The sequence below is a fragment of the Hemiscyllium ocellatum genome, chromosome 37 (genome assembly GCF_020745735.1).
Source record: "Hemiscyllium ocellatum isolate sHemOce1 chromosome 37, sHemOce1.pat.X.cur, whole genome shotgun sequence".
Classification (NCBI taxonomy): Eukaryota; Metazoa; Chordata; class Chondrichthyes; order Orectolobiformes; family Hemiscylliidae; genus Hemiscyllium; species Hemiscyllium ocellatum.
In genome coordinates this window covers 20,206,527-20,234,491 of record NC_083437.1, presented here as the reverse complement: position 1 = coordinate 20,234,491, position 27,965 = coordinate 20,206,527, and the positions used below count along the sequence as shown (strand labels likewise).

Below are 27,965 nucleotides of genomic sequence, written 5' to 3'. Positions count from 1 at the left end.
AGGAAGTGTATACCATCCACTTGTAATGGCTGCAGCTCAGTTGGAATCACAAATTCGTGGGTTTAAGTCCCACTCTGGGGCATGAGCACGAGAATTAAGACTAACACTTGCGGTGCTGTACTGAGGGAGTGCTGCTCTGTCAGAGGTGCTGTCTTTTTGATGAGACAGGAAAGCAGGACCCCATCTGACTGTTTGAGTGGATATAAATGTTCTTTCGAAGAGGAGTAGGGGACTTATCCCTAGTAGTAAATTCCTGATGAAGGGCTTATGCCTGAAACGTCGAATTTCCTATTCCTTGGATGCTGCCTGACCTGCTGTGCTTTAACCAGCAACACATTTTCGGATTTATCCCTAGTACCCTGGTTAATCAATGACACACACACAATAAAGGTTTATCTGGTCATTACTTAAATTGTGTATGTGGGGGGTTTCTTTGTGCAAGTTGCATGGTTCTTGTTTTAATTTGATTATATAAATAGATAAATACTTCAATTAATTGTAAAGCATTTTGAGACATCTAACGGTCCTCCACTATATAAATTCAAATCTTTCTGTATTGATGCTGGTTGTTATGGATCAGCTTGGAGATATTTGAATGTCAGCCACACTCACTACCTGGAGCCTGGGAAGATGACCTGGAAAACTTATGTTAGGTAAGGGCAATAATAAAAGGATATGGAACCCCAGTGGGCAGATGGATTTGACATATAGACCCACCATGAATGGTGGAACAGATTCCAGGAGAAAGTGAGGACTGCAGATGCTGGAGATCAGAGCTGAAAATGTGTTGCTGGAAAAGCGCAGCAGGTCAGGCAGCATCCAAGGAGCAGGAGAATCGATGTTTCGGGCATGAGCCCTTCTTCAGGGTTCCTGAAGAAACGCCCGAAATGTTGATTCTCCTGCTCCTTGGATGCTGCCTGACCTGCTGTGCTTTATCAGCAACACATTTTCAGAACAGATTCCAGGACCTTGTCTATCCATGTTCTACAGAGAAACATTGGACTTTGACGTGAAGGCCGTGATCTTTAATTCTGCTGGTGGATGGCCTCACAATCAAAACAACAAGCTCAAGGGGGTGGGACCTCAGAGGGGCATTCAGAACCGATGAGGTGATTGCCTAATGGGCCTGAACAGCTTCAGGCATTGCAGGGGTCCTCCAGGGGACCAGTGGTGGAGGCCATGGAGCCTGTGCCACGGTATGAAAGCACGGCTCAGTCAGGTGAGGTGAGGAGCTCCTGACCCGAACCCTTGTCAAGCAGTCACTTTGTGTATTGCTGCTAACCTGCATCTCATCCAGTGCTCTCCTCAGGTCCTCTGTGTTGGTGAACCATTTCTCCTCCTTTGAGACTTTCCCATCCAGTTCCCCTTGTAGCTTCTCCTTCAACTCCTCCCGCTCATCGATAATGTGCTTCATCTGCTCAATCACCTGAAAACAAGAAATCCAGACAAGTAGATTCACTGAGAGCTGACCACACTCTCCATCAGCTAGCTGCAGTATACGATGGAGAAAGACATGGGCTTTGTGCTCTGATCAAATCTAAGAGTGACTCTGCCTCCCCACCCAAAGTGTCTTTTGGCTAATTATGCTCCTGAGCTGTACAGTCCTGAAAGTCTCAAGCTTTGGGGTCACCTGAAGTCAGGTGTTCCAATTGGCCTCAGCACCCCTGTATTAGTTCAGCACACTTACCCATGTTCACTATTCAATATAACGCAATGCTAGGGCAGGGTGGGGTGTGTGTGTGTGTGTGTGTCTATGTACACTTGTGTGCTGGTGCTTGAAAGTGTGTCAACATGTGTGTGTCCATCAGTGTGAGTGCTTGTCTGTGTCAGTGTGCACACGTCCTTGTCTGTGAGTGTGTTTATCAGTGTTTGCCTGTGACTGTGTCCACGTCAGCATCTATGTCAGTGTCTGTGTGCTTGAGAGGGTGTGTCTGTTTATATGAATGTGTCTGAGAGTGTTGTGTGTCTGTGTGCCAGTGTCTGTGAGTGTGTCTGGACCTCTGTTTGTGTCAGGTGATGCCAGGATTCGGTGTGATTATGATGTGAATATCCAACTTACACTGAATCACAAAACTTCAGCATACCACAATTTCAGAAGGATGTGAAGGCATTTGAGAGAGTGAAGAAATGACGCATGCAAACACTTTCAGGCATGAGGAACTGGATGAAACTGGAGCAAGTGGGGCTGTTCTCTTAACTTTCTCTACCCCAAAGAGAAAATCCAAGAGGCAGCTGGGCAGAATAGTTGGGGTGAAGCTGTTCCCATCTGGCAGAAGGTTGAGAGCGAGAGAATACATTTTTAGGGCATTTGGCAAAAGACTGATTGGGGACAGGAGGCGAACCTTTCTTGTATAGAAAGAGTAGCCAGCGCCAGTCGATGGTTAGGATCTGGGATGCACTGGATGAGGAGCTATCAAAAAATGAAAGCAAAGCTAATGATGTCGGAATGTTCCAGACCTGATGACATACGACATCCCAGACAGACCCTGGCTAACACTGCAAGTAGATCTTCTCACACTCCACAGGAACTGGTTAAACTGTTGCTGTTGGCAGATGGGCAGCTGACTTTGCCAAATGCCTGAAAGGATCCTTCAGCCGTTACTGGCATTCCCAGCACTGTGATGCATGAAGAATTCAGCCTCTGCATAAAAGGATTGGGAAATGCCACACTGCACACCATCTCTGCAGATCACCAGTCAAACAGAAAGACCGAGGCCGAGGTGTAACTTGCCGAAGGAACCATGAGAAATTAAGCAAGTCACACACAGCTGTATAAAAGACAATCTTTGAGTGTAGAAACACATCTCCTGAAAGCTCGGAGAGTCATCCAGTACAAATGTGAATGTCACATCACATACCAACTATTCTTCCAAAAAAAGTTACTGAAGCCAGAAGGAGCAAGAGGTGTGAGTGACTACATCAAGATGAAACAGCAGAAAGCAAAACACCATTCTAACAAGACCACTAAATTGTTGCCAGAGTTAAGCACTGGAGAGCTGGTCAGGGTATAAGCATTCGACGCTGCCAACAAAGGACAGCCCAAGTGACAACTTGGGATCTGCATGGAACGGACTCCGGCACGGAAGCACAACTGAACAAACTATTCCTCAGTCCAGGCACCGAGAGAAAGTGAGGACTGCAGATACTGGTGAGTCGGAGTCAAAACGTGTGGTGCTGGAAAAGCACAGCCGGTCAGGCAGCATCCGAGGAGCAGGAAAATCAATGTTTCAAGCATAAGCCCTTCGTCCTGATGACGCCGAGTCTCCTGCTCCTTAGATGCTGCCTGACCTGTTGTCCTTTTCCAGCATCACACTTTTCAACTCAACTCCAGGCAGCTGACCAGGAAATGTGAAGCCACCATCCACACAGTCAACAGATTCGTCATCTGATCCAAAAGTTCACAGCAACCCAATAACAAAAATGAAACAACAGTTACCAAGATGACGACACTCCCCGGGAATTGTTCTTGCATACCATTAAAAGAGCAGCACAACATAATGGCTACGTGCGCATTGCATATGCAGAGATTCTGGAGATTAATGATCTGCCGATACACAGGAACAGTTAGAGTCATACAGGAATACAAAATGGAAACAAGCCTTTTGGCCAATCCATGTAAATATTGGGTAACACTGAGCAATCTACAAGATAATGCATATGTCTTTTTGTTGTATCATGGGAGATGCTTGGGATAGAAATATAAGACTGTACCAATCGGCTTCCTGCCTTGATGCAGTCATGCTACCTCTACACTGAGAGGGAGTTGTCATCTTTCAATAAAATCACAGGACTAGTACGACTGGTGCCTTGAGAGCTCATAGTAAAGGGAACCATTAACAAAACTACTGCATCAGGGTCAACCACACTGTTGAAATGTTGACCAGTTAAAGAGCCTGACAAACAATTCCTAATTGTATCAGACATCTTTGGGCAGACATTGTGGCCGGCTCGGTGGCACAGTGGTTAGCACTGCTGCCTCACAGCACCAGAGACCCAGGTTCAATTCCTGCCTCAGGCGACTGTTTGTGTTGCCCATTCTCCCCCTGTCTGCAGGGTTTCCTTCCACAGTCCAAAAAACGTGCAGGTTAGGGGAATTGGCCATGCTAAATTGCCCATAGTGTTATGTGTAGGGGAGTGGGTCCCTCTTCAGAGGGTCAGTATGGACTTGTTGGGTTGAAAGGCCTGTTTCCGCACTATAAGTAATCTAATCTTAACACATCATGATCCACACCTGCTGACTGTCACAGACGTCGATGTATCTACAACAGGATTGGGGGCAGTACTCCTACAGGGCAGAAAGATGGAAAGTGGAACAGCAACATACAGTGACTGAAAAGGAGGCTTTGACAGTTATGTAGACACACTAACATTTTTTCAGAAAATATAAACAAACCACAAGCTGTTGAATACAAATAGAAGAGTCAGGATTCAACAGTTCAAACTGACGCTGGTAAGGATTTGTTTTATTCACTTGTGCGACATGGGCATTGATGGCTGGGCAAGCATTCATCACCCAAGTGGAGAAATTGCCTTCTTGAACCTCTGCAGTGCATCTGGTGTACGGAGACCCACAATGCTGTGAGGGAGATAGGGAATTCTGGGATTTTGATCCAATGAAACAATGTGCAGGGGAACCACCAAACAACAGGTGACCTACACCAGCACAAATGTTGGCAAATGGTAAAAATCACAAAACATTTACAACAACAGAGAGAAAACTATAAAAAACCAGGGAAGTCCAAATACATGATGAAGAACGTATTCAGATAAGGCAGGCCAGCCTACGGATAGAATAATGCCAAACTCTGTCAAGACATTGTAGATTTCCGACTGTTATTGGTGACTTGCTAGTTTGAAATGAGAGTTTAGTGATTCCAAGAGCACTCAGACTATTAATTCACCTCAGGACTCACAAGGGGAGTGGAAGAAAGTTATCCTTGATCCCAAGGCCAGTCTAAGAGAGAGATAGAGAGACATGAAAATCTTCAGAGATTTCATCAAGGTTATTTGGGCATTACAAAGGGATACATGAAGATGCAACTGTCGGTGCAGTGCCCAAGGTTTTTAAATCTTACACAAGAAATAATCAGCCTGTTCACTGCTTCATGCAGTGAAAGGCCAAGTTAGAACCACCATCACCGTTATCTTTCCCATCAGGCCATGCAAGCAGTAAGTAATGGACTGATTTGAGTTCATGGGTAAGGTCATCATCATTATCATCGTTTTTTATTGGAGAATGGATTGAATTAGAATTAGGTTTTATTGTTATATGTTCTCGTGTACAGAAGTACAGTGTAACGTCTACAATGTTGCCATTCACCGCAGCATCTTAGGTACAAGGAATCTAGATACAAAATCTTAGGTAAAAAAATAAAGAAATAAATTAAAATATCAACATTACATACACAGTATTGACACCGAATTACAGCAGTAACTATGACAGAATCACTCATGAAAATATTCTTAATACACATCCTTCTAGACATTGCACTCTCAGAGCGGAGCCATTCCTAGTCAGTGCAGGGCTGGGATAAATCACACTGTCTGGCCCCTGACTCTCACCGTGGCTCTCCGGTCTCTCCTTCCTCTGGTAACCTACTTCCACCGGACAGAGTGCAAGTTAATGAGATTTGCAAACAGTCTATTGCTGCTGGGTCCTACATTGTGCCAAGGTGGTGTTTACCTCAAGAGGAGGTCCCAATTGCTCAGCATTTCCATAGCCACAATCAGTGTGTTATATAGGTTACAATGTCATGACGTTCCTTTGCATGAATGATGCCTCGTTGGCTTCAAACTAAACAGGGAACAAACCAAAATGGTCACACAGTTCCATTCTTATTCAAAGGCGCCCCCCGCCCTGGCTTCCAGTACCTCCCTAGTGCCCTGAGGCTGATTACCCTGACTCGCTGTAACTTAGGGACAGTTCCCTTGTGGGCAATATTCTACAAATGAGCAGTTCAAGAGATTTATCCATTTCACATGTTCACCTCACCATCCTCAATCAAATGGAAAAGCTGACAAGGAGTTTGTACAATCAAGACATTATTGAAAAAAAAATTAAAGAGTGCATCAATGAGCGCCAGATTATCATCAGTACAGGATGAAAATTAGTCATCGGAAGTATTGACGGGCAGGAGATTGAGAACACAGCCTCTATCTCTGTCTCAAAAGTGATGATCAGACACCACCAAATGTCCGTGTAGTGATTGTAACAAAGTCAGGCAGGTGGACCTCAAAGAATATGAGTTCCCTGATTAGGGCTGTTAATCTGGTCTAATCAGGAAGCCCTGGCTGACAGATATAAACAGGAGTGTCACACGTCCTGTTCGCTCTGACAGCTGGATCACTGTCACAGGGTAATTCAGTGATGGGATACCGGCCTCTGTGGTGTTACCTCAGTGGCGATGAGAGAAAAGCATGCTTCTGAAGAAATTCACTTACAACAATCATCTTTGAGTAGGGGTAAGCATTTCTGGCATCATGCTGTTATTTGGGATGCTTGACTCATTCAATACTACCATTGAAGACTGAACCCAGTACGTGGAAAGAATGTGTTATTTTGTCCAGCAAATGACACTGGGGCAGATGAAAAGCAACACGGAATTCTCCTGTCTGCTTGTGGTCCTGCAGCTTTTTCAGTTATTGGGAGCCTAACTTTCCTTGAGACATTAGATACTAAAATCTTTCAAGAGTTGATGGATTTAGTTAAGGAATATTATGAGCCCAAGCGTCCTTTAATTCTGAGATGTTATTGGTTTACTCGGCAATTTGAGAACCAGGGGAATTAGATTAAATTACCTACCTACAAGTGTGGAAACAGGCCCTTCAGCCCAACAAGTCCACATCGACCCTCCAAAGAGAAACCCACCACCCCCTATATTTACCCCTGACTAATCCACCTAACACTACGGATATTTTTGGACGTCTAGTGACTATCAAAGGAGTGAAGGCCACCTCGCATGTTGACCAGGAGGCAATTCCACAATTTTGCAAAGCCCACCCAGTGCCATTTGCCTTATGGGCAAAAGTAGAGGGAGAAATTACAGGGCTGGAAAGCGAAGAAATCTCCAAACCAGTCCAGTTTGTGGAATGGGCAGCACCAGTCATACTAATGATGAAGCCCAATGGGGGTCGGTTCATCTTTGTGGGGATTTTAAACAAATGGTAAATTGTTTTTCACAGCTGTATAAATACCCAATCCTTCACGAAGCCATGCATGAATCATGTGTACGTGCAACTGCAGTTTGATTAGCATTCCTAGAAATATGACACAATTAATACCCAGAAGGGTTTGTACCGATATATGAGACTACCATTTAGGGATGGTCAGCCTGTGCAATTTTTTCAGTTTCTGATGGAGAACATTTTACAAGGTCTACTGCAGATCACTATTTATCTAGATGATGTACTAAGAACAGGAAAGACTAATATGGAGCACTTAGAGAACTTGGACATTGTCCTTAGACATCTCTCTGAAGCGGACATGTGCCGTAGAAAGGAAATATGTGTTCCAGTCGCCTCAAGTGACCGGCTTAGGCTACAGAATTGATGAGACTGGGTTGTACCCGTTGGAAGATAAAGTGAGGGCAATAATAGGTGCGCTGGTTCCCACATCTGTACCAGAGTCCAGGTCCTCTCTGCTAAATTATTAAGGAAAGTTCATACACAGCCTGACTTCTTTTCATCAACTCTTTTAAAAGGGGTCAGCCTTGGGTCATATAGCCAAGCCACAGCTTTCAGGGAAAGTGAAGGAACATCCTCTAAGGTGTTGGCACACTACGATCCCAAATAGGATCTGGTATTGACATGTGATGCCTTGCCGTATCGTATTGGGTAGTATTAGCTTATAAGTGGCCCGATGGAGAGCAACCCCCAATAGCATATGCATCCAGTACTTTGGCTAATGCAGAGTGTAAATACACCCACATTGAGAAGGAAGATTTGGTGGTCATACTTGGAGTCAGAAGGTTCCACCAATACCTTTATGGATGTATGTTTCCGATAACAACGGACCACAAACCCCTGCTAGGTCTACTTGAGGAGAAGGCAGTGCCACCCATAGTTCAGGCCAAATCCAGTGACGGGAAATAAAGAGTGATTGGATACCCACCTCCGTGGAGTTATTTCAGTCTGTAACAGTGTGAAAATGTGTGAACTAAGAGCAAAGAAACATCCAGGACAGAAATGTTAAGAAAAGAACACAAGAATTACCAGAGATACAGTTCAGAGAGATAAGAGATCAACAAAAGGAAAGAATGATTAGAGTAGCCATAGTAACTGAGATCACATAGGATTTTTACAGATCAAGAGATTGTCAGAAGAACTTACTACACAGTCATTGAATTGAATATGAACCAATATGGAAGTATTTCTCAGAAGAAGAGTTACAACAGGACCCTTCCCCAGGGGAGGGAACACTCACACTGAAGAAAGGAAAAGTAGACAACATCAAACAACTCAAATTTGTTCAGAATTAGATCAGCAAGTTTGATTAAAGCACCAAGATCACAAACTCTGCATAGTCTGAGAGTTTGAAAGGACGGTGTTCATCAGGAAGGTGGGGTGGGTCCAGACTTGGAGAGAGAGGTGGAGGAATGAGGTAACAGTAGAAAGCACAAATGCTGATGATGCATAACTGCGGAATTATGAGGTGAGTGTTATCTGACACAGACAAATCTAGAATGAAGCAAATGTTTTGACCAGAGTCTCAGAGAATGTGTGCAAGTACAATGATGTTTTAAGGAGAACACCTTGGATTCATAAAGCAGTACTTGGGAGGTCAAGGTTAGTTAGACCTCACACACGTAATTAAAGAGAGGAGATGGGATCAAAATCAGCAAAGTGAACATACCAACACATCTAGCAACTGGAAACAGAGCATTGATAAATTTGAAATATGCATACACAGAAATTGGCACGGCTGGGTGAACAGGATGTTTAATAACACATACCAGAATCTGTATTTTATAAATAGAGGTGTAGAGAAATAAAGCAAGGTAGTTATGATAAACCTGTGGAAGGTATTGCACAATTTCGGTATTATGCACAATTCCAAAAGCAACACATTTGGAAGGATCTGAACGCAATGGAGATGGTTCAGAGAAGATTTCCAAGAATGGGTAAGGAACTTCAGATAGGCAGGCAGCTCAGAGACAGTGGCATTTCTCCATGGAGGAAAGAAGGGTGAGAGGAGATTTCATAGAAGGATTCAAAATCATGAGTGCTCTGTTCTAGGATTGACACGGAGAAGCTGTCCCTGTTAGATTAGATTCCCTTCGGCCCAACAAGTCCACATCAACCTTCCGAAGAGAACCCACCCAGACCCTTTCTCCTACATTTACCCCTGACTACTGCACCTAACTCTATGGGTAATTTAGCATGGCTACTTCACCTGACCTGCACATCTCGGAATATGAGAGGGAACCAGAGCACCCAGAGGATCCCCACACAGGCACAGGGGGAATGTGCAAACTCCACACAGACTGTCACCCAAGGTTGGAAATTGAACCTGGGTGCGTGGCGCTGTGAGGCAGCAGTGCTAACCACTGAGCCACCGTGCTGCCCATGTTGTCAGAAGGATCGAAAGGACACAGGTTTAAAGTAATCAGCAAAAAAAGTAATGGCAACCTGAAGACATTATTTATGTATCAATTGGTTAAAATCTAGAATGTGGTGCCTGAGAATATGCTGGGGTTAGATTCAAGTATAGCATTCAAAAGAATCGTTATGTGAAAGAGGAAATTTTGCAGGGCTATGGGGTAAAGGCAGGGAAGTGACACGAGGTGAGTTGCTCTTGCAGAGAAGCAGCACAGATATAATGGGCCAAATGGCCTCCTTCTGGCAGTAACTCTTCCAAGATTCTATAACTGGATATAGCTAGCACGATCCAGATGCTGCCTGGCTTGCTGTGTTCTTCCAGCCCCCTGCCTGTCTACAGTCACTGTACTGACAGCAAGAGTGGGTGTACAAACTTATCATCTCTCAAAAACACTTCACATACAATGAGTTACTTTTAAGTGCAGTGACGTTTATTATATAGTCTCATTGCAATATCAAGTTTCCATGATACTGTTTCGACTCCAGTACCTTCCCAGAGTATAGGATCTTTATAATGCAAAAATACAATTTACTCATTAATCAGATAACTACTGGAAGAAAACAAGGCTTAAACATGAACACAAGCAACATGCATCAGCAAGTCAACAAAGTAAATGAACAAGGCTGTCTCACATTCTTTAAACCGACTCATAAAGCAGCCTCTGGGAATTATTCCATTTGTGAGAAACTTACTACTCCAGAATGCATTTTAACTACAATTTCATTAAATATTAAGATGTTGATTTTTCAAGGGAAAACTCCTGACCCAAATGGCCATTCATCCAGTACAAGCCTAGACAGTCAGTGTTGCTTCTGACTGAATTATGCAGCATCACAGCAAAAGCTGATAACCTCCAGAATTTCCAGAGGAGGTTCATGGGCAACAATCAGACAGCTGAAAATGTGTTGCTGGTTAAAGCACAGCAGGTTAGGCAGCATCTCAGGAATAGGGAATTCGACGTTTCGAGCATAAGCCCTTCATCAGGAATGAGAGAGAGTAGCCTTGACCTCCTTCCACCTATCCCACCTCCAACGCCCCTCCCCCAAGTCCCTCCTCCCTACCTTTTATCTTAGCCTGCTTGGCTACTCTCTCTCATTCCTGATGAAGGGCTTATGCTCGAAACGTCGAATTCCCTATTCCTGAGATGCTGCCTAACCTGCTGTGCTTTAACCAGCAACACATTTTCAGCTGTGATCTCCAGCATCTGCAAACCTCATTTTTTACTCAACAATCAGACAGGAAGACTTTCACTCATGTCGCGCCTCTCCTGACCCCCAGCACCCCCAAAGGCAATTTACAATGAAATACTTTTCAATGATACTCTGGTAATGCAGGAAGCCATTTTAGAAACATCCACTCCCCAAAAGGAACAATGGGATCATCAGCAAGTTTTTTTTTAAGGGTATTGACTCATGGATAAATATTCTCCACGCCATCTTGGAAAAATGTCCTTCACTTCTTCCAATAATGCCACCCAAAGTTTTATATCCACATGAGAATCTCACTTTAATGTCTCATTTCCAAGTTGGTACATCTGAAAATGCAGCACTCCCTCAGCAGTGCCTCCTTGGATTCAGCGGTATAGAACCAGATACACGTAGGCAGTGACTGAAGTTATAAAAACACAGCTCATATCTTGCTACTGTGCAGGGCTGGCCAAAGCCAGGCTGAAATGGTGCCCCTGCTAGCACATTCCAAGACTCCCACCCTTTTGTTGAGGTGGTACAGAAACAACGAAAAATAGCACCAGAATAAGGCATTCAACCCTTTGAACCTTCTCTGCCATTCAACCTCTGTACCCTGCTCTGTTTATTCTCCACACCCACTGATCCCTTTAGTTCTATGAATTATATGTAATTCTTGCTTGAAAACATTCCATGTTTTGACCTCAGCTACGTTCTATGCCAGAGAACATCACCGACTCCCCACTCTTTGGGTGAAGACATTTCTCCTCATCTCTGTACTAAATGGTCTATCCCATATCCTTAGAATGTGAACCCCTGGTTTGGAACTCCCTGATCAGCAGGAATATCCTTCCTGCGTTTCTCCTACAATTGTACAGCTTTATTTGAGATTGCCTCCTCCTTATTCGAAACCCAAGTCCTAACTAATCCAGTTCCTCCTCATATGTCAGTCCTGCCACCTCAGAAGTCAGCCCTGGTCAACATTTGTTGCCCTCCCTCCATCGCCAAAACAGCCTTCCTCATACAGGGAGACCAAAAGCTGGTCACTTCGTATTTGACGTCACTTCACCTGAGCTGCTGCCCCAAGAGTTCGGGCTGGTTAAGGGACTCAGTATCTTCATAGTAAAGACTTGAAGGTTCCAGCATCAACTCCTGCTCTGTGTTAGGGTGCAGGTAACTGTGCTGTGTTCGATCGATATTAGAAATGGAGACGGTTCCAACTCAGTTTGTGGTCCTGTTGCCTCTGAGCCAGAAGGTCATGGGTTCACTCCAATGGTCAAAACATGATGGCGCTGGAAAAGCACAGCCGGTCAGGCAGCGTCCGCAGAGCAGGAGAGTCGATGTTTCGAGCATAAGCCCTTCATCAGGAACGGGCTCATTGCTGATGATGGGCTTCTGCCCGAAACATCGATTCTCCTGCTCCTTGGATGTTGCCTGAACTGCTGTGTTTTTCCAGGAGAAAGTGAGGACTGCAGATGCTGGAGATCAGAGGTGAAAGTATGGTGCTGGAAAAGCGCAGCAGGTCAGGCAGCATCCAAGGAGCAGGAGAATCGACATTTCGGACAGAAGCCCTTCATCAGGAAGGGCCAGCCAGCACCATACTCTTCACTGATCTCCAGCATCTACAGTACTCACTTCATCCTTGTTCACTCCAGTGGGGTGACATGCTCAGTGTGGGACTGACAGAGTGCTGCAGTTCTGAAGATGTCATCTCTGAAATAAGATATTAAACTGAATCCCGGCTTGGCTCATGTGAACGTAAAATATTCTGACGCATTATTGTCTAAATCTGCCAGGAAAGTATAAACCAGGGACAGTCAGCACGACCCAAACCCAGAGGGTGTGGAAGCAATTTCTCCGAGTGTATCTCAGGACCAGGGTCCCCATGCTCTTTGAGTCTGATCTTTTCCTTGGCCCCTCTACAGCAATAAAGAGCTGGAGCCATTGCTACAATAACAGGAACCCACCTGCTCATCTGAAAGAGCCTCCGTAGGAGATTGAACTCCTGGAGCAGAGTACGTGGTCTGCATGATGCGGCTTCGGAATCGCTCCAGCTGCGTAAGTACAATAGGATATTTTAGGTTGATATCGGGACACACACTCAAGTGCAATATTACAGCTGAATTGCCAAGCAGCTGTCACTCCAACACAAACATATCCCTCAGCAGGTTCAATTTAACCAAAAAACCCCTGAAAGCCCTCCTTTAAGTGACACCTTGGTTCAGCTGGTCACAAAGTGGTCTTGAGTCAGAAGATTGTAGAGTTCCACTCCAAGTTTCGGGTCTTTACTCGGTATTAATTTGATATTAAATACATGCTACATTGTTAAGGATGGGGTGCTGTCATTCTACAAAGATTCAAACTGAGGCCTGGTCTCCTGTATAAAGGTGATTTGTGCTGACATTAAGATGGCATAATATATGAAGAGGAGCAGCGAGTTATCCTGACCAATATTCTGTCTCTAACCATCATCACAACAATATTCCCAGAACTGGGCACCCCGTGGGCTATTGTTGAGCTCAAACTGGTATTTATATAGTCGAACTTAACAAATGGGATTGCACATTACATCGAGTTAGGTAGGATATATGACCCAGGCACAGGACCTTCAGCCCAACCAGTCCATGCTGGAGTCTGTGCTCTACCTGTGCTCATCCTCTTGTCCAGCTGCTCTCTAAACACATCAGTACTGTCCACTATGACCACCCACATGACATTTTGACCCATTCATTAGGTAAAGCAGTTTATCCTGAATTCTCTGTTAGATTTACAGGTGACTATTGTGATGATGATGCTCTTTTAACAAGGTTAGGTTGACCTAGGGTATTTTTTCAGAGGTGTTATAAATATATAGACTCCAAAATGTCTGGGTTTATCTACTTGAAGAAGCTTTGAAGGTTTAAAACAAACACTTGTGCAATGAAAGGGGAGTGGTTGTTTCTCCCAGCTCAGCTTTTCACCGGTTTGGTTGGGTTTGAGCAGTCTGGCTGCTCAGAGCTGCTGATCAGTCCTTAGCTGGGAATCCAAAAGAAACAGCGACATGGAAGAAGATGTTCCATACTGAGTGTCTCTCTCTCTCTCTCTCCTGTCAGACCCTGGGCTTGATTTTATCTATTTTGCCAAAGGGTGTTTATGGGGATTGTTGCAGGAATTTGGAACAGCATCATTAAGTTGGGATGGTCTGTTGGGTTTTCGAAAAGATTAAATTATTCGGTGTTCTGTTCTCTTTTGTTTGTGCTTCATTTGGTACTCTGTAAATCAATTCTATTTTGTTTAAATCCAAGGGGTTTTGACTAGCTGCTTCCCTCCTGGAATATTCACCTTACACCTGCTCAGAACAGAAAAATTAGGGGCTGGGGCTACTTTCTTGAAATGTATGGAGGGGATTTGGCCTGGTCTATAACACTATCTTATATTGATGGTCTCTAGTTATGGTCTTCCCACAAGATGGAAAAATAATTCACTACTTTGGTACATCCTGAGAGACATGCGTTACTGAAAGGCGATCTTTCTCTCCCAATGAAGTGAGTGATGGAGATATGAGCCTTGGTTTAACTATCCTGATCAGTGACACCCACTTTACTCAATAGTTTGACAGACAACTCAACAGAACCTGACCGAAGGCAATTATTTTGTCCCAGGAACCAAGCCCTACCTCAGAATCTTGCTATGTTTAGACACAGATCTGCTGTTGAGGAATGAGTTGGCCTTACTACCAGGAAGACATTGACATGGAGTCCAAAGGGACCAGATGCCTTAGCTGACACCTTATTTGAAGATGGTATCGTCCACAATGCAACAATATTTCATTCCTACAATACAGCTTTTGTTCTATATTCATGTCATCATGTGTATAAAAGTGACAGCCACAACTTGTATTTATGTAGCTCCTTGGTGAAGCACCCTAAGTACTTCTGCATTGCGTTATCAAACAAAATTTGATAAGTCACATAGCAAAAACTTTGAATAAACGCTTACTCAAGGGAAGACGTGGTAAGGTACATCTTGCAAAGGAATAGAGAAATAGTGAGGGAATTGCAGAGTTTGAGGTCAGCAGCTGAAAGCATGACCACCAATGGTGGAATGCTAAACATCACGGATGCTCAATGGGTCAGTTTTCTTGGAGGACCGTTGGGATGGTTCTTATGTTAAAGGCACTTTATAAATGCAAGTTATTACTGATGACAGGTTCGGAGGATGTAACAGAAAAAGAGAGGCATAAGGCCATGGAGGGATCTGAACATAAGGATGAGGATTCTTAAAAATAGTCGTGTTGCTGGGCTGGCGGTCAAAGTGAGATCCGGGCCAATAGGTGAAGAGGCCTTGTGGTGAGTCAGGATGTATACAGCGGTATTTTAGGATGAGCTCAGATGTGGCAGGTTGGCCATAGAGTATCGAATGAGAGTGATATGTGAAGCAGGCTTCAACATCTTTGGGACACACACACTTTCTTCTGAGTCAGAACCACCAACTGAGGCACGTTAAGCACATTGGCTGCACTCAACTCTTGGCAGCCTTTGGCCAATTCTACAGCGTGGCTCTTGAAGCCATTCCCTCCCAGGCCTTCCCCCAGATGTTGGTCCAGTTCCACGTGTTTTAGCCGTGATCTGAGCTTGCGAGTCTCTGGTCAAACACGGCAGCTTTCTCTCTAACCTTGGCTTGGGCCTGCTCCAGGTCGACCCTCACCAGTCTCTCCCTTCGGCCCATCTCCTGAAGCAGGAGCCTGGTCCTCTCCAACTCATCTTGAAGCTGCTCTCGGACCTGAAACAAAGGAGAAGCATTGCAGTAAGTTGGTTCAAGAACAAGCAGGAGAATGGACCCAGGAACACAGGGTTTAAAAATAAAGAGCTTCACCTACATAGGCCTCATTAGATGCGTCTAAGAAAAATTTCATAAAATAAACTATTTTGGAATGCAATCAGTCGTAGAGCACAGAAATAGCCTTGAATCCAATCAGTCCATGTGGCACACAATCCCAAACTAGTCTACCTGCCTGCTCCTGGCCCATATCCCTTCAAACCTTTCCTGATCAGATTCCCTAAAGTGCAGAAACAGACCCTTTGGCCCAACAAGTCCACATCGACTCTCCAAAGAGTAAACCACCTAGACTCACTTCCTACCAATGCATCTATCACTATGGGCAATTTAGCATGGCCAAGTCACCTGACCTGCACATCTTTGGATTGTGGGAGGAATTCCTATTGCCTAGGAACCCTCCAACCACAAGGATGAACTCAGATTTCTCCAGTTTCCTCATTTCCCCTCCCCCCACCTTGTCTCAGTCAAATCCCTCGAACTCAGCACCGCCTTCCTAACCTGCAATCTTCTTCCTGACCTCTCCGCCCCCACCCCACTCCGGCCTATCACCCTCACCTTGACCTCCTTCCACCTATCACATCTCCATCGCCCCTCCCCCAAGTCCCTCCTCCCTACCTTTTATCTTAGCCTGTTGGACACACTTTCCTCATTCCTGAAGAAGGGCTTATGCCCAAAACGTTGGATCTCCTGTTCCTTGGATGCTGCCTGACCTGCTGCGCTTTTTCAGCAACACATTTTCAGCATTGTGGGAGGAAACCTGAGCACCCAGGGGAAACCCTCACAGACACGGGGAGAACGTGCAAACTCCACACAGATAGTCGCCCAAGGCTGGAATCGAACCCGGGTCCCTGGTGCTGCGAGGCAGCAGTGCTAACCACTGTGCTGCTCTTTCATGTACGTTCCCGTTCATGTACTTATCCAATTGAATTTTAATCATCATAATAGTACTCCCATTCACCGCTTCCTCAGGAAGTTCCTCCATCCATGAACAACAAGAACAGAAATTGTTGGAGAAACTCAGCAGGTCTGGCAGCGTCCATGAGAGAAAGCAGAGTAAATGCTTTGGGTCCAGTGACCCTTCTTTTGAACCAGTCGTTTACAGTTCACATTTTGAACAGGAAACTTGGGCTATTGGGGCTATTGGAGGGTTAAGGCTTGTTGGGCTGAATGGCTTTTCAGTCATCTTTACCCTTCTTACATACTTATGATGTACCGAGCCATAGGTCATACAATGTTCAATTGTTCTGTCCTTGATTAGCTGAGTCTGTTTACTATTGATGCTCACTGTGTTTGACTGGTTAAGCCTGGATGTGGACTGGCTAAGAAGAAACAAAGTGCAGACAGAGCTGTGAGCACCAGCGAGGTATGGAACCATTGGTAATGAAATCATACACACACAGACACGAGAGTCTCCTGTGAACTGTTCCAAAACATAAAATATACAACAGGTCCATTCTTGGCTTTCATTTTGTGAGTTTTCAGTGTCTATAATATTTTTTAAAAATTGTGTTTTATTGATAATTTAGTCAGGAATCAATAATATTAGGCTGAGATTATTGATACAAACACTACACTGAGTTATCATTCCAGCTGAGTCCCCACTGGATCCAATTGCAACTTGGTATTTAACTGGTTCATTCCCCATTGGAAATCCAAAGGTTAAGCTCCCTCTCCGTAACCAGTTTAGCCATGACTAGTTCGCTTGAGGGGCTGAATGGGCTACTGTAGCTCCTGATTTACAGGTGCATGAACATGGCATACTTTACCAACCACTTTTAGAGTCATAGAGTCGGACTGCACAGAAACAGATCCTTCGGTCCAACCAGTCCATGCCAACTATCATCCCAAACTGAACTAGTGCCATCTCCCTGCACTTGGCCCATATCCCGCCAAACATTTCTTATGCAGGTACCTCCAGATGTCTTTTAAACATTGTAACTACATCCACGTCCATCACTTCCTCTGGAAGTTCTTTCCACACAAGAACCAGTCTTTGAGTTAAAAAAAATTGTCTTTTTTAAATCTTTCTCCACCCACCTTAAAATATATCCCCCCTAGACTTGAAATCCCCCATCCTCTTATGATTTTATAAACCTATATCAAGTCACCCGTCAACCTCCTGCCTTCCAGTGAAAAAAGTCCCAACCTATCCAGCCTCTCCTTACCATTAACCATTTTGCATATAAGTTTCATTGTACCGACTCCAGGCATTTTATTAAAGTTCAGACCTTCAGGTTTCTACAGTCACTTCATAAAGAGAGTAAATTGCTCAGGAAAGTCTCAGCTTTGAGCAGCAAGCTCTCAGTTCAGGAATGTCTCAGCTTTGACCAATGGGATTGACTTTTAGCCAAACCAGCATCTACAAGCTGCCTCAGTGAACCTGGGATGAACAGGATACGAGAAAATTGTCCAGGACACCTGCTCTAGATGACTACTTCCCACCGGGAAGTAAAGATGTGCATGGAAGTATGGATTTTGGAGGTGAAGGTAAAGTCAGGATAGGTGCGGACTGCTCTGCCTCACACTTCGAGCCTGAGATTTGGGCGGATGACACTCAAGGTTAACTATGGAAAGACACCTCAGCTTGAGGGAACGTCTTTGGGGAAGCTATGGGATTAATCATCGGAGTTCCTGGTGCTTACCTGCTTCTCCTCAGATGCACTGGTCTTCATGTCATCCTGCTGACTACGCAGCTGCTTGACCTCTGACTCCAACTCCTTCATCCGACTCTCCAGCTGAGTCGCATTCTGACACAAACACAGACGGGGCATTAGTTTCCATTTATTACCTTTCATCTTATTTAAATCCCAGAGAGGCCGAGAAAAGACCGTTCAGCTCCTTGAACCCTCCCTTCCTGTACACTACGTGCAGTCTGTGCGTTTGCAGGGAATGGTTAGTGGAAACACTCCAGAATAGTCATCCGTTTCCATATCTCCACAATTAAAGTTTCAACCGGTATCTCCTCACTCACATCTGAGACTCAGCTGCTATTTCCTCATTTACAAGCAACATTTTTTCCACCACCAACCCCTAATTTATTCCCATCAGGTATTTTAGCCAATCTGCAACCGACCAACCCAATCCCAACTAGTGATGTATTTGGTTCTTTTTTGCCTAAACACCGTGAGACGACTGGCAGGAATCTGGAGAAGGGAAACAGTTTCTCTTCACCCCGTGTCTGATTTGTACACGCAGCTTTTGCCTGGTCCATTATGTAGACTGCTAGTCTAATCTGACTTCCACTGCCCCCAAACTCCACAGGCCATTAGGAGCACTACAACCCAACCAACTCCTTCACTTCCCTTTTCCCTGGCATTCCTTCTTTCCATGTACCTCAAAACAGCACGAACACAGAGGCTGGATCCATTCAAAGCTCTGTAGGACACAGAAGCAGGCCATTCAGCCCCTTGAACCTGTTCAGCCATTCTAAAATCATGGTTGATCATCTATCTCAACAACATCTTACCATGCTATCCCATTATAGCTCGATGCCATTAGTATCTAGTAAACTATTGGCCTCTGTTTTGAATAAATTCAATAAGCGTACATTCAAAGACCTCTGGAGTGGGGAATTCCAAAGAGTTACTCCCCTCACAGGGAAGAAATTCCTCCTCGTTTCCATCCCAAATGTCCAGCACCTTATTCTGACATTGCAATGTTTGGTTCTAGAAGCCCCTTGTCCAAAGGAACATCTTTTCTGCATTCACTCTGCCACGCATTTTGAAGAAAATTCTAAATTTGAGTGAGATCACTGCTTCTAAACTCTTGGTGATGCAGGCCCCCATTTCCATCAGTCTCTCTCATTATAGAACAGTCCCATCATCCCAGACATGAGTCCATCAAGCCCTCACTGCACTCCTTCTGTCGAAAAAATATTTATCCAAAAGGCAAGGGAACGGAAAGGGCACACGATACCTCAGGTGTACTTTCACCAAAGTTTTACCCCATTGAAGACAGACTCCTGTACTCAAATCCTCTCCCAATAATTTTAAAAATTCATTTGGAAGATGTGGATGCCACTGACTGGGCCAGTATTTATTGCCACATGGTAGTTACAACCCATGTTACTCTGAATCTGGAGGCCAGACCAGGACAACAGATTTCCTTTGTTATAGGGTTTTAGTGAACCAGACAATTTTTTAAAACAATGATTAAATGGCTAGCTCGCTCCTTCAGGTTTACTATGAATTCAAATTTCACCATCTGTCATGGTGGGATTTGAACCCAGGCCCCCTGACATTACACTGGGCCTCTGGATTACTCGGCCCAATGACATTGCTCCTACAACCCCAGTGGGCAAGGCACCATTTACCTTATCAAGAGCAGCACCTCAATGTCAGCTTTCAGTTACAATGGTGTCCATGGGATACTTACAGCACAAGCCCAAAACCACGGATAGGAGCAAACCCATTCATTGAAATGGGAAATTTACCTTCCCAGCAGCCCCCTGCTCCTGGTTCTGGAACATTCCACATAATATGTTTGGGCCGTTATAAACTATTGGTAACTGAAACTGCGGACAACGATTCCACGGATATGGCGGTCACTCTGTATTAGTGACCAAGGACACCCAGCTCTTCTGCACATCAATACTTCCCAAATTTAGACCATTTAAGAAATACTCAGTATCTTCAGTCCTCCTACAAAAGTGGATAACCTCACACTTATCTACATCACACACTCAGCATGTCCACATCCAGCTGCGTCATCCTCACAACACACATGCTCCCACTACTTCCATGATTTCTGCAGATTTGGAAGTTTTATGTTTCGTCTTCACCTCTGGATCAATGGCGTAGATTGTGAACAGTTGGAGGCCAAGCACCGATCTTTGCAACACTCCACTACAGTCCATCTACCTGCCAACGTGACAGTGACCCATATATTCCTGCGTGTTTACTTTCAACTAACCAATCTTCAACCAATGCCAGTACAACACCCTGAATCCCACATTCAGTATTTTTGTTTGAATTAATTCAATCACTGAAAGTTGAGGACCATGTTACAACAGCTGTGGCAAATTGGTTAAAAAGTGTTGAAGAAAAGACAGACTTTCATTTATATAGCAGCACCCCTCACAACCATCGGACATCCCAATGTACTGCAGAGCTAATGAAGGGGGTTGTACAATGTAGATGCTGCTGTAATGAGGGAAAAACTGCACTGCAGTCAGTCTGCACACTGCCTGCTCAGGCAAACAGCAGTACAATAATGACTAGATAATCTGTTTTCCTTTCCATGTTGATTGAGGATAAAAATCGGTCAGGACATTGAGAAGAACTCTCCAGCTCTTTGTGAAAACAGTGCCAAAGGGTTTTTTACCTGAGCGAGGAGACGAGTGTGAAGTCTCATATAAAAGATGTCACCTCTAACAGTGCAGCACTCCCTCAGAACTGCAATGGCCTATCAGCAGAGGCAAGAGGGCTATCAACTGATACCCCCACTCACAATTTGTAAACCAGAAGCTGGACCTTCAAGACCAAAAGGGGCAGCTCGGTTGCTCAATGGTTAGCACTGCTGTCTCACAACGCCAGGGACTCCAGTTTGAACCCAACCTCGGGCGACTGTCTGTGTGGAGTTTGCGCATTCTCCGCGTGTCTGTGTGGGTTTGCTCCAGTTTACTCCCAAAGTCCAAAGATGTGCAGCTCGGGTGAATGGGCAGTGTTAAATTGCCCATTGTATTAGGTGCATTAGTCAAAGGGAAATGGGTCTGGGTGGGTTACTCTTCGGAGGGTCGGTGTGGACATTTTGGGCCGAAGGGCCTGTTTTCACACTGTAGGGAATCTAATCTAATCAAAAAAAAGAGGGCTGAAAATCAGAGGAGATTAAATGTTTCCAGAAAGGATATGGGCCGGGTGCTGGCAGGTGGGACTAGATTGGGTTGGGATATCTGGTCAGCATGGATGGGTTGGACCGAAGGATCTGTTTCCGTGCTGTACATCTCTATGACTCTACGATGGAGTTGCACATTCCTATTTACACTCACATGCCTGTGGGTCACCAGCTCCTTTTCTTTGCTCACGAGCTCCTCCTGGTGGTCTCTAGATTCTCGCAATCTGGAAAACTGACGCAGCAAGGGTTTTAAAATTAGAAACTTAACACAAAGAGGTCTGAGAGACACTCACTCAAAATAAGTCCAAGATCTTCTGAAAACAACAGCTTTAAAATATTGAAGTGTATTCTGAAAATGTTAACCCTCCCCAGAAGGTATCCAACGACAATGTTTCAGGTTGATGGATTTTAGTCAGCAAAGGGCACTGATGTGAAACATTAATACAGTTTCTCTCTCTCTCTCCACAGACGCTGCCTGCCCACTCAGTCCAGGACAAAATGGATCGCAGCTAATCTCAGGGTTATGTTGAATAAGCTGAACACAGTAGTGGGGGCAGAATAGCAATTGAGGCATGAGAGTTGGCCACAGTTCCCCTCCTCTGTTTTACAAAAACTTATAAGGAGTAGGCCATTCAGCCAGCTCCAGCTTCTTTTGCCTTGTTCATGGGAAAGGGGTATCGTTGATGAGGCCAGCATTTACTCCCCATCCCTAAGCGGCCAGAGGGCAGTGAAGACCCTAACAAAATTGCCGTGGGCCTGGAGTCACGTGTAGGCCTGACTGGGTAAGGATGGTGGCTCTGTCGTAGTAAATTATTTGCAAACTAATCTCAGGAGCGTCGAGGTACAGGTCAGCGATTGTTTATTGAACCAATGTTGTTGAGTCCATCCCAGAAAAGATTCCGAGCTAGCACTCTAACTCCTCAAGGGCTCATCAGATATTAATACATTGCAAATTACATAGGTAGTACCTTCACTTAAATTCCAATTGTGTGTTTTTCACACATTCCAAAAAGCAGCAAGGCACTTGTTTCATTTTAGATTAGATTCCCTACGGTATGGAAACAGGCCCTTCGTCCCAACAAGTCCACACCGACCCTCCGACGAGCAACCCACGCAGACCCATTCCCCTACATTCACCCCTGACTAATGCACCTAACACTACGGGTAGTTTAGCATGGCCAATTCACCTAACCTGCACATCTTTGGGCTGTAGGAGGAAACTGGAGCACCCGGAGGAAACTCACGCAGACACGGGGAGAATGTGCGAACTCCACACAGACAGTTGCCCGAGGTGGGAATTGAACCCAGGTCCTTAGCACTACGAGGCAGCAGTGCTAACCATGCTCCCTGTCTCCCCAGGTGTCATTCTGTCTTCTCTCTGAAGCCTGTGCTGCTTTCCCATCCAACTCTAAACCCCATTGCTTTGTCCTTCTCGGTATGGTACAGGGTCACCCTCACAAACAAATTAGGCCTCAGGATTAATGCTGAATCAACTCTGTTTGCTGCATCAGAATCTGGGTTTCATTAACTTTTCTGTTAACCTGACTACTTTCTTGAATCAAGTAAATGAAAAGGGATCTTAAATGATTCATCTGTTTATTGCTTCTGAAATTCCCTAAGGCTCTCTACCTCATTCCAATTCTAGCCGGGATTTCCCGTGGATTTACAGGTTAGCTCATGTCATACCCAAATTTTGTCCTCACACTTCCCTGAAGGACATTAGTGACCCAGATGGATTTTTCCTGACAGTTGGATTCATGATCATCATCAGAAGCTTAATTCCAGATTTTTATGGGATTGAAATTCCACCATCTGCCAAAGCCAGATTTGAATCCACGTTGCCAGAATATTACCTGAGTCTGTGGATTACTAGCCTGGTGACAATATCACTGAGCCATTGCCTTCCCTAAGATTAAAGCTTCTACCTCAGTGGATTTTTATCCATTTAAATCGTGCCCTTTCCTTCCTGCCCCAGTGCCTACCTTGGCTGACATGGCCACGAGCTGTCCCTCCTTGTCTCGGATCTCTGCCCTCAGTTTCTCTCCCTCTGCTTGGAGCTGAAGCAGTTGCTGGTCTTTGGCTGTGATGTCACGCTGCAAACTGGTCACCAGCCCTGTCCAAGGGGGAGCAGAAAATTGTCAAGTGGGACGGGGGCAAAGATTTAACCTTCCTACTGGGCCCGTGGTTAACTCTGATCTGTCCCAGGCCTGATGGTATTGACCCACCTAAAACCCATCTGCCGCGCTGACCCAGTCTAATGCTAATCAGACATTGGTGTCGTGGAAGTTATGGAGGTGGGCCCTGTCACCTAGGTGATTCACCCACCAGCCTCGGGCAAGATTTGAACTTCCATCTCTCTTCCTCAGTAACTGGCAAGGGCTCCTTTACCAAGCCACCATTTTAACTTGTCATATGGCATGTCATTTGAGGAGCGGTCAAGGATTCTGGGTCTGTACTCAATGGTAGAAAGATTGCCGAGGGGGTAGGCCTGATCTTACTCAAACACACAGAAGAGTGAGTGACTTGGACAGAGTGGATGAGCAGATGATGTTTCCATTAGTCGGGGAGACTAAGACCTGAGGGCACAGCCGAGAGTGAAAGAACAACCCTCTCGAACTGCAGTGAGGAGGAGTTTCTTCAGCCAAAGGGAGGTGTATCTGTGGAGGCCAAGTCTTTGAGTGTATTTAAGATAGAGATAGGTTCTTAATTAGTAAGGGATCAAGGGTTACAGGGAGAAGGCGGGACGAGCAGACGTGTGTAACACAGCAACGAATTGGAATGGGGCCCATGAGGAGAATGTAATCCCTCGCCCATTCAGACATTGTGTGTTAACGGATGGGCTCCAGGCAATGGATTGCCATAGTTCCTGCTCAGTTCACTTCTCCAATAAGCCAAGGATAGTTTGATTAGATTAAATTACTTAGATTAGATTAGATTAGATTACTTACAGTGTGGAAACAAGCCCTTCGGCCCAACAAGTCCACACCGACCCTCCGAAGCGCAATCCACCCATACCCCTACATTTACCCCTTTATCTAACACTACGGGCAATTTTGGTGGCAGAAAACTGACTCTGACCTCATCCATTAACCCCCTCCTCCATCCTGACCCCATCCATTCGTCCTTCCCCTGCACTGACTCTATCCATTAACACCCTTGCCCTGACCCCCTTCATTAATGCCCCTCTACCCACTCCCTCGGCAATTAACCTCCTGTCACTCGGTTGCCCATGCAATCAGGAAATTGCCCACAATCTCAGTGTCCTACCTGAGAGAATATTATTGTCTTTCTTCAGCTCTTCAGTTTCACTCTTCAGTTTCATGATCTCCAGGTCTTTTTCAGTCAGAGAACGCTGCATCACCTCACTGGGGCCTTTCTGAAGTTTGGTTATCTTGAAGCAAAGAGTTAATGAGATAACTGATCACCCTCTATCAGCACCCATTCTCTACACAACTGGAGTGTAGTACCTGACAATGTGGTAGAGGTGAGGTGGCTGTGAGATGCAGTCTGTATGCATCACTCACAGAGCTCATACAATTTATGGCAGCATGGTGGCACAGTGGTTAGCACTGCTGCCTCACAGCGCCAGAGACCCGGGTTCAATTCCCGCCTCAGGCGACTGACTGTGTGGAGTTTGCACGTTCTCCCCGTGTCTGCGTGGGCTTCCTCCGGGTGCTCCGGTTTCCTCCCACAGTCCAAAGATGTGCAGGCCAGGTGAATTGGCCATGCTAAATTGCCCGTAGTGTTAGGTAAGGGGTAAATGTAGGGGTAGGGTGGGTTGCGCTTCGGCAGGTGGGTGTGGACTTGTTGGGCCGAAGGGCCTGTTTCCATACCGTAAGTAATCTAATCTAATCTAATTGGCCTAACCATTCCCAGACCGGGGAGAGGGACCTCGAAAGAGGTGATGGTGCTCGGAAGTCCTAAACTGCGTTAAGGTAGAGATAAATCCCCCGGACCTGATAATGTGTATCCCAGGACTTTGTGGGACAAAGGGAAGAAATTGCAGGGCCCCTGGAGGAGATAATTGGTATCATTAGCAGCCACAGGCGAAGTGCCCAAAGGTCAGAAGGTGGTTAACGTGCCATTATTTAAGAAAGGCTGCTAGGAAATGCCTGGGACTTACAGACCAGTGAGCCTTATGTCTGTGGTGGGTAAGTTGAGAGAAGGGATTCTGAGAGACAAGATCTAAAGATATTTGGAGAGGCAAGGACTCGTTTGGGACAGACAGCATAGCTTGTGCGTGGGAAATCATGTCTCATGAATTTGATTGAGTTTTGTGAAGGGGTGACCAAGAAATAGATAAGGGCAGTGTGGTAGATGTTGTCTACATGGACTTTAGCAAGGCCTTTGACAAGATACCACATAATAGGTTGTTGAGTAAGGTTAAATCTCACAGGATCCAGGGACAGCTAGCCAATTGGATACAAAATTAGCTTGACAGTAGAAGACAGAGGGTGGTTTTAGAGGGTTGTTTTTCAGACCGGAGACCTGTGACCAGTGGTGTGCCACAAAGTTCGGTGCTGGATCCACTGTTACTCATCATTTCTATAAATGATTTAGATGAGAATTTAGGAGGTATGGTTAGTACGTTTGCAGATAACACCAAGATTGGTGGTATAATGGACAGAGAAGAAGGTTACTTGGGAATTCAGCGAGATCTTGATTAACTGGGCGAGTGGGCTGAGGAAAGACAGATGGAGTTTAACTTAGATAAATGCAAGGTGTTGCATTTTAGTAAAGCAAACCAGGGTAGGAATTACACAGACAATGGTAGGGCCCTGGGGCGTGTTATAGAACAAAGAGATCGAGGGGTACAGTTTTATAGCTCTTTGAAAAACAGAATTACAGGTAGTCAGGGTGGTGAAGGCAGCTTTCAGCATGCTAGCTTTCGCTGGTCAGAGTATGGAGTATGGGAGATGGGATGTCTTGGTGCAGCTGGACAAGACGTTGGTGAGGTCACATTTGGAGTACAGTGTGCCGTTCTGGTCGTCCTGCTACTGAAAGAAATTGAAAGAGTGTAGAAAATATTCCCTGAGGTGTTACCTGGGCTGGAAATTGAGTTATAAGGAGAGATTCAGAGGCATAGGAGACTAAAGGGTGACCTTATACAGGTATATGACATCATGAGGGGAATAAAAAGGTAGCTAGCAGGCAGGGGAGTCTAAAACTAGAGGGCATAGTTTAAGGTGAGAGGGGAGAGATATTAAAGAGTCCAGAGGAGCAATGTTTTCACACTGAGGCTGGTGAGTGTCTGGAATGGGCTGATAGAGGTGGTGATGGAAGTGAGTACAATTTCATCATTTAAGAAAGGTTTAGACAGGTTCATGGAGGGATATGGGCTAAGCACAGGCTAATGAGACTCACTTAAACTGTGAAAACTGGGTGGCATGGGCAAGTTGGCCTGTGTTCATGCTGGAGACCTCAATGACTCTATGACCAGGGTAGCTTCATCTGATTTCATCCAATGATCACAGTCAGACTGCATTCTTTACATGTGTACCAGCACTACAAGTCCACAAGTCAACACAGATAGGTTCAGCAAATGGGCAATAAATTGACAGATGGAGTGCAATGTGGGAAAGTGTGAGGTTTTCACATTAGCAGGAAGAATAGAGAAGCAGAATATGATTGAAGTGGACAGAAACCACAGAAACTACAGAGGGATCTGGGTGTCCTTGTGCATAAATCAGCAACAATCCAGGCCTTTTTCAATGTATAATTTCAGTTACATCATACTGTAAACTTCTGCTATAAATTCCGTGGCTCACGGTCTTATACTCCACAACCTGATGGAGGAGCAGTGCTCTGAAAGCTAGTGCTTCCAAATAAACCTGGTGTTGTGTGATTTTTAATGCTGTACACCCCAGTCCAACACTGGCTGCTCCAAATCATGAATCAGCAAGTCATTGGGAAGACAGGTGGGATGTTGCACTTTATTGCCCGGGGTAGAATGTAGATTCAGGATAAGGTAAGGACTCAGAGGGCTGCTCTCTCCTCAGGGAGAGGTACCTCAGGGTCAGTTTAATCGGAGGGTCACCACACCTCAGGCAAGGAACATGGTTGAGAAGGCAGGTCCTTCATGGTGATCACAACTGGTACAGAAATTGAACCAGGGGCGTTGGCACCACGATGCCAACCCTCCAGCCAACTGAGCTAAATGACCACTCTAAAGTGGGAAAGTCCCGCAATAGCCTGGCAAGGCAATGGTGAGACTGCACTTATGTATGGTTGTGACCAGGCTTTGGTCGCCCTATTAGAAACAGGTTAAAGAAGGGTCGCTCAGCTGATCCCTGGGACTCTCGGGTTGGCTTATGAGGAAAAGGTTGAGCAGGCTGGAGTCGAGAATGAGAGGTGATCTTCTTGAAACATGTAAGGCCCTGAGAGGATGCGTCCCCCCTGTGGGGGAATATAAAAGCATGGGAAAACAGAATAAAAATAAGGGGAGATGGGTCATACATTTCAGATGGAAATGGGGGAGAATTCCTTCTCTGAGAGCTGTTAGTCTTCGGAATTCTCTTCCCTGTCTGCCTCAT

General features: G+C 45.2%; 1 protein-coding gene across 7 annotated transcripts in view; it reads right to left on the bottom strand.

The window, feature by feature from the left end:
* Positions 1-27,965, bottom strand: part of fhad1 (forkhead-associated (FHA) phosphopeptide binding domain 1) — a 158,268-nt gene that overhangs the window by 112,817 nt on the left and 17,486 nt on the right. For 6 of the 7 annotated variants that reach the window (XM_060852109.1, XM_060852107.1, XM_060852114.1 and 3 more), the window contains 7 exons: positions 24,700-24,823; positions 23,415-23,545; positions 21,587-21,664; positions 18,243-18,347; positions 15,436-15,543; positions 12,750-12,836; positions 1,283-1,426 (listed from right to left, as the gene is read on the bottom strand). In XM_060852109.1, the coding sequence (XP_060708092.1) occupies positions 1,283-1,426; positions 12,750-12,836; positions 15,436-15,543; positions 18,243-18,347; positions 21,587-21,664; positions 23,415-23,545; positions 24,700-24,823 (777 nt within the window). The remainder of the gene's footprint in view (positions 1-1,282; positions 1,427-12,749; positions 12,837-15,435; positions 15,544-18,242; positions 18,348-21,586; positions 21,665-23,414; positions 23,546-24,699; positions 24,824-27,965) is intronic. The other variant, XM_060852113.1, reaches the window with a different exon arrangement.